Source organism: Penicillium vulpinum, assembly GCF_028829585.1.
Source record: "Penicillium vulpinum strain IBT 29486 chromosome Unknown utg000002l_segment0_segment0, whole genome shotgun sequence".
Taxonomy (NCBI): Eukaryota; Fungi; Ascomycota; class Eurotiomycetes; order Eurotiales; family Aspergillaceae; genus Penicillium; species Penicillium vulpinum.
Genome location: NW_026643242.1, coordinates 1,486,125 through 1,501,274, shown reverse-complemented (window position 1 = coordinate 1,501,274; position 15,150 = coordinate 1,486,125). Strand labels below are relative to the sequence as shown.

Genomic DNA, 15,150 nt, shown 5'->3' with positions numbered 1-15,150 from the left:
CTGAGAAAACAGCTCACATGTCACCAAATTGCATTGTCTCGAAGGGAATTGGGCTCATTGACATGTCCGACCTATCCCGCAGTCATTAGAGTGGCGCTCAGCCCCAGGTTCCACCTACGGGAAGCGAGTAGAGAGGGAGGAGAGGGGGGATGTGATCCTTAAACCATTTTATTTTATTTTACCCAAGGGGTGAAATGGATTACAGTAATTTTATTAAATGGATACTTTCTTCATAGAGAAATTTAAACTCTCAGGTTAAGTAGCCTTACCATACCATACATGCCTTGGACCATGGATGTAGCCTCGGGAAGCCCCCTTTGCCTCATGGACATAATAATGTAACAGTACGGAGTATACATCAACAGAAACACATATATATACATCTATACTAGGTACTCTGTACTAGGTATGTTATATTAATATAATGAGCAGCTGATATATAAGAAGTTTTTATATAAAATAAAGAACAGTAAAAGGGATTCAATATTGATCGACCCGGTGGACACCAATTTGAGACGATCATCTAGATCCCTTTTTTTTTTACAATTTTTTTTTCCCTTGGTATGGTATGCCGCTAAGAGAGCCTTGGAGAGAGGGAGAGAGAGTTACAGTTCTGGATCCATTCCAAATCTCCCCTCCCATCGCATTCTTCGCGTCAATTTCTCCAATCACTCTTTTTTTGACCTATTTCCTTCTCGACCGACTCTGTAGCATATTGATTTCTCTTATTTATCTCATACTGTGACCTGTCTCTCCCCGCTAAATACTTTGATTGGCCTTCAATCCGGGCCATTCACGGTACACAACGTGAACTTGGCATTCCTTGCGCCTCTTATCTTCAGGAGACATCCCTCTCCCTGACTTCAATCTACACTTGTTGTTGCACCTCAAGGTCATGCCGCTCATTTCATTCTCTGGATAAGGAAATCCAGTGAGTCACGTTAAAGGCATTGAGCCTAAATCGGACACTGATCAATCGACTGTTAACGCAATTACTACACACTCGCTGAATTTATCGACATTCAAGTCAATCTTAAAAAAAATTACACAATCGCATTCATTCCTTTCCTATTACGAGGTGGCCCCTGAGCGCCTCAAATCTACCATCCATGATGAATCGATTCCGCAAACACAAGAAGGGGAAGGAGGTCGTGGAGGATCAAGAGGGTATCTCATCAGGATCAGCATTCAGTCTCAAGCCGAAGAAGAAGGAGGCACCCGAACCCAAACTAGATTTCGACCTATCAGCTGCACTGCCCTCGACAGACAACTTCCGTACCAGTCTACTAATGCCCAAGTTGTCCGCTCGATTTAGCATGCTGAAGGAACAGGACGACCCACAATCAATGCTAGGAAAGGCCAGTGATGATAGTGTTTTGTTTCCTAAACGCGCTTCGCGACTCAATTTGTTCGGCCACAACCCAGGCACGCTGGCAGATATTGATGAAGTTTGCTCCAATGACGGTAACCGGCCCTCTCTTGCACTCGACCGCACTGGTTCTTTCGCTTCCGGTGGAGATGGTTATGGTACGGATGATGACCGATCCCAGGGGGGCAGTATGATGAGTAGAGCCCGTCGCGCTGAGGGCAATAATCTGTTTGGAGGTCGCCAAAAGGTTTACAAGATCCCGGTCAGATCGCCAGTGGGAACAACCAACGATACGTCAGAGGCTGGTCGCCGAGGCATGGGAAAGCCGATCTATGAACACGACCTGAACCTATCTGCCTTTCAGCGGTTGCGCCTCAAGGAGAAGGAAGAACGAACGGCAGAGGCTGCCCGGGAATCTGGATACGCTGCCTCAACCGCCTCATCTAACAGCCGGGCCACATACTCCTCCACCGCATCTGGGCCTCTGTCAACAGTTCCAACATCAAATGGGGCCGCCTCGGCCGATGAGTCACCGTTCAACACGTCCCAATCTCCTGTGGCCGGTTATCCGTTCCCGGAAACTCATGCTGAAGCCCCTCGAGTTGGTCCTATGTCTAACCCACGCAATGGTTCAATCCGCAACCGTCGTCTCTATGGGCAAGGATTAACCCAGGCTGCGCAGAACCAGCAGACCTCGACCTTGAACCGCCTGGAGAGTCTGAGTCGCCAGCGTGCCGGCACTCAAGACCTCCCCTCTTTGAACCGCAACTACTCCAAAAGTGCCACTAACCTACGAGACCGCCTGCAAAATCTTGCAATTGTTGAGCCGGCCTCTGACTTACAACCGACTAGCCCTCCTTCATCCGCAACGTCACCGAAGACCCGCAGGTCTGGAGAACCCGCGTTCAAAGACCGTCTTTCGCCCACAGCACCAACGGTTGGGGCTCCTCCCCTGAGCCCGCCCACAAGCGAGAACGACGAGGTTTCCTCGCTGTTGGCTGCGTCACTTCACCCAGAAGATCATGGAAAGGCTACCGCTATGGGCTTGTTCAACCGGCCTGTCACTGGTTTCGACGAACAGGCATTCTCCCGCCGTCAACTTCAAATGCACCAGGAACGAGAGACCCCGCTCCCGCGCCGTGCATCACCCCCGCGCCGACCTTTACCTGCAGACCCTGCGGGCCGTGCCCGGGGACTATCGAAGTCCAGCTATCGTTCCCGAGCAGAGTCCGCCTCGTCTCACTATAGTAGTGATGCGCACCGCGGCATCGATCATTCTGGTGTATCTAGTGTTGAGGCTTCTCCCTTTAGACCTGGAGTGAGAACTTTCTATGCCAACTCAACTCCTAGCGAGTCTGGCGACGAAGGAGAAACCCCTCCTTCGCACGAACTTTCAGCGACTTCGCTGGCCACCGAGTATGGCCCGCCGCTTCAAAACTCCAACGTAGCATCCAATAAGCCATCAAATCCCACGACAGATCACCTCGAAACGCTGCCTGAAGTGAGATATTCCGAACTAGGCGATCTTAGACCCATTGACGAGAATGGCCTTGATTTCACAACTTCCTTTCCCGAAATCAGCGACAACACGCCGAAGAGACCTGACTCGCCAACTCTGCAACCGGACCAAGGCCTTAGTGGAATGGGGGGGATGGTTAGATCTCACCTGCGCCAGGAAAGTGACAGATCTTCCATCTTCCCTCCTCCTTCACCTCGTTTCTTGCGGCCACAGAATGATAGCTATCCCCCTCAGAATGAGGCCAAGGGCTCAATCCCCCAGCCACCGGCCTTTCTTCCCGCAATAGCAGAACCCCGCGAAGCGAGTCGGCCACCGTCGACAACCCGCCCGGGAACCTCGACCTCGCGATCTCCTTCTAGACATTCTGCAGAAGGCACTGGCCCTCGAAACAGCGAAGAGTCATCCGCACCTGGAACTATTCCAGATACAGCTTCTGTGTCGAATGGCTCGTCCTGGAGGGAGGAATTAGAGCTTCATCATCGCCGTCATGGGAGTACTGAGACCCAAAAGGAGCGAGAGGAGTTTGCCATTGAGCTGGCGGAGAGGCGTAGGAAGGTGCAGGAGAAGCTACGAAGTGTCGCTGAGAACGAAAGCCGATCCAGCAGCCCCACCCCAGGCCGGTCAACTCCGGACTTGTCCCGGGCTGGTAACGCATTTGCCATGTTGAAGCAAAAGACTAGCAAACAGGCTAGCGCAAAGCCGGATCAGAAGAAGTTGTTCGGTTATGTCGGTGGCAATTCGTCTACGCCTGCTCTTCCTTCAGATGATTCGTTGCCTGAGGAGGAGCGGCCCTCTTTCAGCTTCGGCCGCCATTCCAACTCTAGCTCTCCCCATATTGGATCAGAGCGCTCGCTCAGGTCTCGTATGCCATCTGTCAGCCGCGACAACAGCTACGAGGACTCCCGTGAGTCCAGCCGCAGCCGTGGCCACTCGCCTTTCCGAGACCAGAGAGATCGTGCCGGCTCGGATGCATCAGGCCGGTCCAAGAGTCGAACCAGACTTCGCGAACGGGATGACCTTGAAACTGTGGACGAGGGTTCAAGCATTGCACATGGGAAGCTTGTTGCTCCTGAGGGCTATGAGCCTCCCATGCCTGCCTCGCGCCCTACATCCAGTCGCCCATCAGCAGAAATTTCTGACCCTGCGAACTTCGACCGCACTCCTTCTGTCGCTTCGGGCAGACACCGCAGTACCAGCCGATCCGGTACACCAAGCTTCCAATACGAACGGCCATTCCAGTTCTCGCAGACAAACACCTCCTCGATCATCGGTGCTTCGCCCCGACCCCCACCCGCCGCCCCGGCCTACTCTGCCAATGCCACCCCTCCACTGAATGAAATGCCGTCATATGGCTCATCTACATCCCTGGCCTCTGCATCCAGCAGCTCACCGATTCCCCAACGTGGTCTGGGACAAGGCTCTCTCCTGAAGCGCCCTGTGAACAAGAAGCAGATCTCCGAGCCTACCTTTGTCTCATCTACATCAGATGTCCCTCTCGTCGGCCTCCCACCTGGATCCTCGCTGCCTTCACCCACCACCGCACCTCCACTGCCACCTATGAACCCCCGCCGTCGCCGCGGAACTGCCACCCAAACCATCTTGAGTGCCTTCAAGAGCGACAAGAGCGACTCGTCGCGGGTCACTTCTCCCGTTCCGAGCGCCATGGATGAACAAAGCTTCTTCCCAGAACAAAGTGGCTTCATAGATGACGAAAAACGCCCACGCTCCCGAAACCGTCTCCGCAAAACGACTTCAAGCGAGGGCGGTAACCTGACCGGGCGTTCGCGCCAGGGATCCATGACTGGCACTCCGCCAGCTGTTCCTCAGTACCCGCCTCCTGCTATCCCCATCAATGGAGGCATGTTCTAAAACACAACTTCCCATCCAGCTCTTTATATATCCACCTTGCCTTGACCTTGGCTTTCCTTATTCCTTTACTGTTTCATTTACCTACACCTACTCTCACTCTCTCTGCCACTCCTCACACACCCCCTTTCCGGGCCTTTTCTTCTCTTCTCTGAATTCTCTTATCATTTCTACTATTGACGACTAGATACCACTCGGTGCATTTGAGCGTCTCATGTCTACTTTCGATCTTTTCGATCTTTTCTTTTTTTGTTACAAACATCTTTTGAGCTGGATTTTCGTCTTACACGTATGTACTCTATTTTGTCAATTTCAATGGATACACCACTCGCCATACAACTGTTTTGTTTCCTGTAGACTACTTGAAATATCTTCATACTCCCAAATAAACCCGCTTCGAGGACCTATCATGGTACAGGGTGTGGTATATTGCCGACGTAATCATGCCTAACTGGAGACTGGTTATAGCCGACCTCGAAGATCAACGATTCGGAATTTATCCACCTTGTATTCAACACCGTTAAAAAGGAATGCGGAATTCATAGTATTGAATTGCTTCATTTAATCTAGAGTTATTTTTCGTTCTAATTCGTTCAAGGTTTCTCCACGACCGTCTTGAGGTATCCCAAGACCCTCTCAACAAGGAACTTCCGCGGCTCAGCTTGGTCATCGTTACTCAAAGCATGAGAAGCATTGGGAATAATGCCAGTGTACTTTTCATCCCAGATCTGATATTTGCCATCATGATCAGTAGCTTTCTGCCACCTAGCCAGAATCTTGTTCATATCAACCCAATCAGGAATCGACTGATCCTTCCCAGAGATCAAGACCATGAGCTTATGATTCAACAGTCCCCGCTCCTGAATCATACCAAAGGTGGTTCTGAAGTGTTCATCGCTCAGATCCGAGCTGAACAAATCATCCTCCTGAGGTGTCTGGGGACTCTCAGGACTAACAAGACTCAAGAATCTCCGACAGCTAATTGGGGTATTGGCAGGATAAATCATCGAAGTCAATGAGAGGGGCAGCATGGTATCATGGGGCTTGCCTTCAGCAACAGCCGCCAGCGCCAGCGCCTCCATCTCATCATATACAGCACGAGCCTTCTCAGGCGTCGTTTCACCAATTCCGCCCTTCAAGACGCAGAAGATGGCCTCGCGATCAGAAACAGGCGCTTGCATGATCGCGCCGTCCAGCACGGGCCGCGTGATGTGTTCGATACCGGCGTCGAAGGCGGGGATTTTTGTGTGCGGGTTCGATTGGGACAGGTAGTGCAGGACGCACTGGCTGCCCGTGGAATGACCCATCAGGGCGATCTTGCCACCGCCGAATTTATCGGCCTTGTAGCTTCTGATGTATTCCAGACATTGGGCGATCTCGTTCGTGTCGCGGTCGAGATGTCCAAGACCCCAGGATTGGTAGGAGGATGTGAGGTTTAGTGTGAAGAGGGACCATTCTGTGTGCTGTAGTGCGCGCGCCAGATCGGCCATGTAGGAGGTTGTCGCGAGGCCGTCGCCGAGTCCTCCTACGAAGAGGATACTGTGCGGTTGGCGGACTTTGCTGGAGGCATATTCGAATGTGACGAGGGTCTCGGTCTACAAGTTTGCGCGATCAATTGTTAGTTGCAATTGCAGTGTTTTATTGATAGCGGGGCAGAAACGTACGTAGTGGTGCAGAATACCGGGAAGACCTCCCTTAGGCCAGAACTTAGACATGTTGGTGTGTGTGTGGTGGGGGTAGTGTATCTGTCAATTGAAGTGGGAAAACTTTCTAGGAGCTAGAGAGGGTCTCTGGGATAGGATGTTTTCTTTAATCTAACAATTTGCCGAGATCGGCTATGTGTCTTTCTGCCATGACGGAATGTGGGCATGTGGACAATTTACCTATGTCGGTTAGTTTGAACCAAAGAGTTCGATCCAATGGGTTCACTGTTTCATGCCATCTTATCAATCTGATTAAACCGAGGCAAGCCGAAATATTAGGTAACAAGTCTCACATTCATGGGATTTTTCAGCGCCAAGGTCAAAGGGTACAAAGTACGGAGGGGGTGGAAAAGACTGATTTTTTGAGGAAATTATATGGATATCTTGAACCGGGTATTTCAGTATACCCGTTTAGGTAATACGGTGTATCATGGAATACCAAGTATGTTATTGAATACATCTGGATGTATTTCACTTGAACGGTAAATACCACTATCAGTCCATTGTTTTGCCTAGTAATAATTACACGAAGCTTGGACGATAAAACTCCACCATTGAGACTAAAGCTGTGGTACACATGCAGGCTAGTCGGTACTAGCCGTTACAGGTAAGATCAACGGATCTGATTAGATTGATTGGCTGGAAGCAGAAGAATCTGATTAGATTGCCCCCGCTGTGAAAATTCTACCCAACGTGCGGGCTAAAGGAAATTCGTCAACACCTGCATCTCAATACAAGACTTTTCTGAGATGCTTAGAAATCCTTGGTCACTCAACAGTCAGCCTTACCCGACTTCATGCTCGAGTATCTTTACCTGAAGAGGTGCTGTGTCCTATCTCGTTTGATGCACTGTGATTAGAGGCCAGGGATTGAACAAACCGAGACCAAGTTTTGTACTCCGTTTTCTGTATGCAACATTGCCCTTGTCAGACGAGTGGGTAGGCGTTTTGTGGCGTTTGGAATTCATCTAAAGCTTTTTACAAGCGAGCCAAGAAATCAATTATGGAACGTGCGCGCTAGAGTGAGGCCTTTTCCTTTGATGTTTTTTTATATTGTTATCGCGTGTTCCGCCAGGGTCCAAGCGGATACATTATTACTTATTATTTATTCTGCATAGTTGTATTCAGATCTCTCTCCTATATTGTATACTGTACATTGCGAAAAGTGTACAACATACTCCGTACTCCGTACATACATGACACATGCGTGTGCGTGGGATCTTAAAAAGTGGGTCTCGGAATGACAGACTATCGCATCCCTCATTCCTCGCTTTCATCATCCATCGGGCTTTTCCGCTTGAGAGGCACAATCATGGGTCCCCTGAGCGATTGGCCTCCGAAACCTCGGAGAACAATGCCTTTTCAGATTGGAGTTAGCCATGATGTGTTTCAGAATAGGTCGATCATATTCACACTGCCTTCTTCAATTTCCATCTTAGTGATGAGCGATAGTCTAACTAAACTAGGGTCTTCGTCCATTGAAGCAGCCTTAGCGTAGCATTTCTTTTTATTTCACGTTTTTCCCTTTCTTTTCTCTCATGTGGAGCCTGTGGATACCTTTTGTATCATACAGTATTGTATGTATATCGCTGTGAGATCTGTAATCACATACACGTATGGATCCAAAATGGCTCAGGAAAGATGAAACCCAACGGCCACATGCTTCGGCTTGGTATCATGTTGCCTTCCAGAACGGGTGTGTGTGTCGAATAATCCACATCCCACCCCGCAATAGCCGATCTCGGTGATGATATGCAAAATACTTGCAGGGTACAGTCAGGATACTTCGGAACTTTTCAAGCCTTGAGGTGGAGCATGATGCAACGGAACCGTGGCTAGGTTACCTATATAGTGACACACTTCCGTCAAATCGACCCGCGCAAAGGCTCCAGATTTAATAGTCGAGTTCCAATTCCTTCCTCACATCAACTCGAGGGAACTAAGACCAGCTGTGCTGGTCTGCCGTCAGAATGGGCTTCATACCTCTCGAAGATGTCTATGCTGCCAATGCGCCAAATGGAATTGATAAAGCGCCAGCAGATGCAAATGGCGACTTTAGCTCATTCAAAATCGCGGATCTTGTCTCTGAACAAGCTGTCACTCCGACCGGTATGAAGGAAGAGATTGTGCTGTTGTCCTGGCTCATGGTGCTGTTGCGCAGCCGGGAAGACAGCCAAATATCATACGACTGGTCCTACAAAAATTCCGAAAATGGCGTTGAGCCCCAGTCAGTGAACAAACTATTGATGAATGAAGTAATGAAAGGATTGCAAAGTAATGTGGGAGAGGTTGCGACTGCGATCTCTCGGAATATCACCACGGGAGCGTCGAGTCCCGCATCACTCGTTTTGAGCACCAGCTCTCTTTCGCGAACATCTGAAGAAGCCAAAGACGAAGTAAGTGGAAGGTTAAAATCATAGCCAGTCAGCCATAACTAACTGTAATCGAAAAGGGTATACTTCACCTTGAAGTTCGCTACAATAATACCCACTTCGAGGTCCGCCCATTGTGGCACACCGACAACATGCTGCCGTACACAGTGAACCACCATGTCGAGGCACTTGCCGACACTATCAAAGTATGCCTCACAAATCCCGAAGCGACTGTTGAACAGTGCCTTCGCCCGACTGAAAGCGACCTGAACGATATATGGGGGTGGAACCACGAATTGCCTCCCACATACAACTTTTGCATGCAAGATATGGTCGCCGAAAGAGCTCGCGAATACCCAGACAAAGTAGCCATTGATTCCTGGGATGGCACCCTGACATATAGCCAAATCGACCAGTGGTCCACTTTCGTGGCGTTCTCGCTCAAAGAAATGGGTGTTGAGCTGCACGATGTCGTCCCCGTGTGCTTTGAGAAGTCTAGGTGGACGATCGTAGCGGTTCTCGGAGTGATGAAAGCAGGTGCAACTCTTGCACTCATGGACCCGACTCTTCCGCTTGCCCGTCTTCAAAACATGGGAGTACAGGTCGGCGCAAAGTCCATGGTTTCGTCCCGTCAGCAGTATGAGCTGTCACTGACAATCATGCCAACTGGAAATCACTTTGTTGTTGAAGAAGATGCTTTCACAAATTCATCAAATTCCTTATCAATCTCCGATTTACCCGCTGTACCATCCTCCGCCCTTATGTACATCATCTTCACCTCTGGCAGCACGGGCACACCGAAGGGAGTGAAGATTTCTCATGAAACCTACACGAGCAGTGCCATCCCTCGAGCAAAGGCTGTTGGATACACGCCAGAGTCCAGAGTTCTTGATTTTGCATCCTACGCCTTCGATGTCAGTATCGACAGTATGCTTTTAACACTTGGAAACGGTGGCTGTCTTTGCATTCCCTCTGACGAGGATCGACTGAATGATATCAACGAAGTTATCCGCAAAATGCGAATTAACTATGCAGGTCTGACCCCCTCAGTGGGCCGAATTCTGGACGCGGATGTCATCGCATCCCTTAGCGGTCTCGGTCTCGGAGGTGAAGCAGTCTCAGCAAGAGACGCTAACAACTGGGGCAAAGAAACCAGAATCATCATTGGTTACGGTCCCTGCGAATGCACTATTGGATGCACAGTCAACGCCAGCGCTGCTACTGGCCGAGATTACCTTTCCATTGGCCCAGGCAATGGCGCAGCAATGTGGATTGCTAACCCGAATGATCACAACGAGCTTGTACCAGTCGGCGCGGTAGGCGAGTTGCTCGTCGAGGGCCCGATTGTCGGACAGGGCTACCTGAATGACCCCGAGAAGACTGCTGCTGCTTTCATTAATGATCCACCTTGGTTGGTCGCAGGCCACAAAGGCTATGCTGGCCGTCAAGGCCGTCTCTACAAGACTGGTGATCTCGGAAGATACGACCCCGACGGTCTTGGCGGGATCGTTTTCGTTGGACGAAAGGATACTCAAGTCAAGCTGCGCGGACAGCGTGTCGAATTGGGCGAAATTGAGAGTCAGCTAAAGGCTGTTCTGCCCTCAGAAGCTAATGTCATTGCTGAGGTGATTAAGCCCAAGGATTATGGAGGCCAGCCTATGCTCGTCGCGTTCGTTGCCTTCCAACCAAAGGGTCATGGACAGGCCGAGCTTGCCTTGGACGACATCTCAAGCGAGTTGAGCAGCATATTGACAAAGGCCAATGCTGACGTGGCAAAAACTTTGCCACGATACATGGTGCCGACTACATATATCCCGGTTAATCTTATGCCAGTGTTGATTTCAGGCAAGACTGATCGCAAACAACTCCGAGCCTTTGGTGCAACAGTTGATTTGCGCCAGCTGGACCAAGGAGCCGCAAGCACCGCTTCTCGGGAACTCAATGAGGTTGAAAAAAGCCTGCGACAGGCCTGGGCTGAGACACTCAAACTTGACGCAGAAGCCATTCGCCCCGATGACAACTTCTTTGCGCTGGGTGGTGATTCCTTGGCAGCAATGAGACTCGTGTCTGTCTGCAGAGCGCAAGACCTCGATCTTTCCGTCATCAGCACTTTCGGAAACCCTACCCTCTCGGCGATGGCTACCGTCGTTCAGCCTTGCAGCTCTCAAGCACAGGAGGAGATCCCGGCATTCTCTTTGATCTCCCAATCTGTCGAGAGCGCCCGCCTTGAAGCAGCACAAGCTTGTGGAGTAGAACAAGAAGATGTGCAAGATATCTACCTTTGCACACCCACGCAGGAGTCATTGTTCACCTTCTCGCTCAAATCGACCAAGGCGTACATTGCTCAGAGAGTCGCATGTATTCCGTCACATATCAACCTGGATGCTTGGAAGAAGGCTTGGGAAGATGTCGTTGCAGCAAGCCCTATCCTGCGATCTCGTCTGGCACCGCTCCAAGACCCGGGTCTTCAGCAAATTGTTGTGAAGGAAGGCGTCTCCTGGAGGTACTCCACCGACCTGGAACAATATCTCGAGAATGACCGCAGTGAAAGGATGAACCTTGGACAAAGTCTGGCCCGATACGGCCTCGTCAGTAATGCAAATGACGACAAGCGGTATATGATCTGGACTGTCCACCACGTTCTCTACGACGGATGGTCAGAGCCAATCGTTCTCAAGCAAGTTAGCGAGGCTTTGCAGAACCAGTCTGTCGAGATCCAGACACAGATGCGGAACTTTGTCAAGTACGTACGCGATACAGACGAGACTGCTATGCATGACTTCTGGCGACGGGAGTTGAAAGGCGCTGTTGGGCCTCAGTTCCCCCGCCTTCCCTCTCGCGACTTTATGCCAACTCCTAATGGCATGATCGAGCATCAGATTTCCCTTGAGACAGGTGCCGGATCACCTTTCACGATGGCTACATTGATCCGCGGTGCATGGGCCCTCGTTGCATCCCAATACACCGGAAGCGACGATGTCGTGTTTGGTGAAACACTTACTGGTCGTGATATTTCGCTGCCAGGCGTGGAAAGCATTGTCGGCCCACTGATCGCAACAATCCCCATCCGCATCCAGGTCCGCCGTACCAGCTCAGTCGAATCGTACTTGCAGATGGTACAGCAAACCATCTTGGCCCGTACACCCTACCAACACATGGGAATGCAGAACATCAGAAAGGTCAGCCAAGACGCGCAGTATGCATGCGAAGCCGGCACCGGACTGGTTATCCAACCCGACCCTGAGTATGTGGGCAGCGACCTTGGATTTGAGCTTGGAGATGTTGTCCGTGAGGCGCTTCATTTCAACCCGTACCCGCTCATGGTAGCCTTTGGAATCCGCAAGGGTGGTCTCAGAGTTTGCGCCAGTTTCGACAGCAGCCTGATCGAGGGTTCGCAGATGCAGCGGATCCTTGCGCAATTGGAAACCGCTTGCGTGCAATTGTCCAAGGGTCTCAGCAAGCGCGTTGATGAGATCTCTTGTCTTCCCGAGGCAGAATTGAACCAAATCTGGCAATGGAACCAGGCTCCTCCTCTTTCCGTGGACGAAACATCTGGCAACCTTCGCGCCCATGCGAGCACCAAACAAGGATCAGTCTATCCCCGTGTTGTGGTTCCTTGGGTGTGTAATGCTCGCAACCCGGATTTGTTGTCGCCCATCGGCAGTGTTGGCGAGCTCTGGCTTGAAGGAGCTTGCCTCTCTGGAGAAACGGTCGAGTCACCTGCCTGGCTTTCGAACGGAAGCTCTGAATGCGCTGGCCGATTAGGAAAGGTGCAGCCTACAGGTGACATGGTTCAGCTTCGCGATGATGGAAGTCTGGTATTTGTTGGCCGCAAGGAGAATGTCGTACCCCTTCAAGGACATGCAGTTGATATTGCAGACCTTGAGTCACATTTTGCAGTACACCTCCCATCAGGAACTCGCGCTGCTGCATCTGTGTTCCAGCCGTTTAGAGAAGGCACCCAGAAAGCGACAGAGCAAGAGCTGGCTGTCTTCATCGAGAACCAACCTTCTGAGGAAGACAGTGTACGAGTGATGCAAGCGAATTACCGGATGGTTGGCGATGATACGACTATCTGTGACACTATTTCCGTCACACTTGCTGTGTCATTGAAGAAGCTTGACAAATTCATCCGAGACTCACTGCCATCCTACATGGCCCCCTCTGCATACATTGTGATTGATAAGTTGCCAGCTGGACTGGAGCAACTCGATCATTCGTCACTCAACAAATTGGCCTCGAAGATTCCTCAAAGCATTCTCGAACAGCTTCGTGGGGGCTTCAAAGAGGCATGGACGAAGGGCTTGGCGCAGACCAAGGTATCGCCAACAGAGAAGATCCTGCAATCCGCTTGGGCGAAGATCCTTCGATTGACCCCGGAGCAGATTGACGTTGACGATAACTTCTTCCGCCTTGGAGGTGACTCTGTCCTGGCAATGAAATTGGTCTCAAGTCTCCGCACACAGGGACACAGCTTGTCAGTCGCCGATATCTTCCAGCACATGCGTCTTGGCGATGCAGCCAAGGTGTTGAAGGTAGACCAAGTGAAGGAAAATGCTCAGGTATACAAACCCTTCTCTGCTCTGAGCAATCTAGACGTCAAGATGTTCTTGGCCTCAACTGTCCGGCCCAAGCTTGCCAACCCAGGCTGGCCCATCGTGGATGTGTCTCCGGTCACAGATTCGCAAGCACTCGACATCAGAGCAACCATTGGAGCGCCACGCACTTCCATCCAATACACCATGCTGTACTTCGACCAGAACATCAATGGCGAGCAATTGCTACGCGCCTGCAATGACCTCGTCAAGACCCACGAAATTCTGCGGACCGTGTTCATCGAGCATGAATCCTCCTTCCTTCAAGTTGTCCTCCAAGACGCACCTGTCCCCGTGGTCATGCACCAGGCTGACAAGGAGATTGAAAAATACGTCACCGAGCTCTGCACCGCAGATATTGAATCTAACTACGAGCTTGGATCGCCATTCCTAAAGATCTTCCACGTCCAAGGCACTGACGGAAAACACTGCCTCGTCCTAGGTCTTTCACATGCCCAGTATGATGGTGTCTCTCTCCCCAGACTGCTTCAAGACTTGGAGACTCTATACGCCGGAGGCAAGGTTGTGGACTTTGAGCCATTCGCCTCATACATGGCACGAGTTTCCGATGGAAGCCTTCAAACCCAGGCAGTCAACTACTGGGGCAATCTGCTCAAAGACTCGACACTGTCTATCCTCGACGGAGCCTCAGTCCAGCCCACAGACAAAGCTATCTTCCACGAGAAGGCGGTTGAAGAATTCCAGCTCATCCCGGAGATCACGACGGCAAACATTCTCACTGCAGCATGGGCACTGGTACTCGCCCGTCGTCTGGGCAAACCCGATGTGACATTCGGTACAGTAACCTCAGGCCGAACGATCGATCTAGCAAACGTGGAGAACGTCATGGGTCCATGCTACCAACTCACTCCTGTCAGAGTGAAGTTCGAGTCGCAGTGGACGGCTATGGATCTGTTGCGCTTTGTGCAGAACCAGAGCGCTGAGTCTGCCGCGCACGATTTCCTCGGATTCGAGAAGATCTCCAAGCAGTGCGCGCAGTGGTCTCCGGAAGCACGGTCCTTTGACTCGATTGTCCATCACCAGGACTGGGACGATTTCGATGATATGCCATTCGCTGGATCTTCTTGCAAGGTTGATATTTCAAACCCACATGGCGATGCCGCTTACCCCTTGAAGGCTGTCTCGTTTGTGCGCGGTGGGAAGATGCATGTTGGATTTGTTGGAAGTGAAAGGGACGCGACGTTCGTGGATGCCACTCTTGATGAGTTGGCTGCTGCTGTTCAGGAGTTGTCGGGTTGTCGCTCTGATCCCCTGGTGCTTGATGCCTGAATATGATATATGATTTTTTTTTGTGAAGCAGATAGAATGCAAATGTTGTTTTTGTTATTATTTCTAGTGATATTCCATGTCCCGTCTACAGAACTTGATGGAGAGGAGAGGAGATCAGCAGGATCTGATTCCCTGTAGTTGAACAAACAGCAGCTAGTTAGCTAACTTTCAAAACCTGACAAACAAGGCACCTATGCATATTGTCTGAACAGAACTGAAGGACTAAGATCCTCTTACGAATACTCTCAACTCCTGGATTTATGATTCTTAATGTTTATATCGGGTTCTAATGTTATTCATATTTTGAATTCTAAAAGATCCCAGGCGTTTCTACTACTAATGTTAAAAAAACATTTACTTCTGTACAAGCTAAAGCCATAGAATCGCATAAGCACACTATTATAATGGAATAGAAATTGGAGTATATATTAAAAAAA

The 15,150-nt window shown here is 50.5% G+C and overlaps 3 protein-coding genes across 3 annotated transcripts; 2 read left to right on the top strand and 1 right to left on the bottom strand.

Annotated features, from left to right (window-relative positions):
* Window positions 1-1,109: 1,109 nt before the first annotated feature.
* N7479_003646 (uncharacterized protein) lies at window positions 1,110-4,757 on the top strand (the record flags this gene model as incomplete). Its single annotated transcript, XM_057251343.1, has 1 exon — window positions 1,110-4,757. The coding sequence occupies one exon, from the start codon at window positions 1,110-1,112 to the stop codon at window positions 4,755-4,757; it is 3,648 nt and encodes a 1,215-aa protein (XP_057110668.1).
* Window positions 4,758-5,347: 590 nt separating this feature from the next.
* sidJ (putative siderophore biosynthesis lipase/esterase) lies at window positions 5,348-6,469 on the bottom strand (the record flags this gene model as incomplete). The annotated part of the gene is made up of 2 exons (XM_057251342.1): window positions 5,348-6,349; window positions 6,419-6,469. 2 exons carry the CDS (start codon window positions 6,467-6,469, stop codon window positions 5,348-5,350), a joined length of 1,053 nt encoding a protein of 350 aa, XP_057110667.1.
* Window positions 6,470-8,426: 1,957 nt separating this feature from the next.
* On the top strand, window positions 8,427-14,713 carry sidD (nonribosomal peptide synthase SidD; the record flags this gene model as incomplete). The annotated part of the gene is made up of 2 exons (XM_057251341.1): window positions 8,427-8,852; window positions 8,909-14,713. 2 exons carry the CDS (start codon window positions 8,427-8,429, stop codon window positions 14,711-14,713), a joined length of 6,231 nt encoding a protein of 2,076 aa, XP_057110666.1.
* Between the last annotated feature and the right edge of the window lie 437 nt (window positions 14,714-15,150).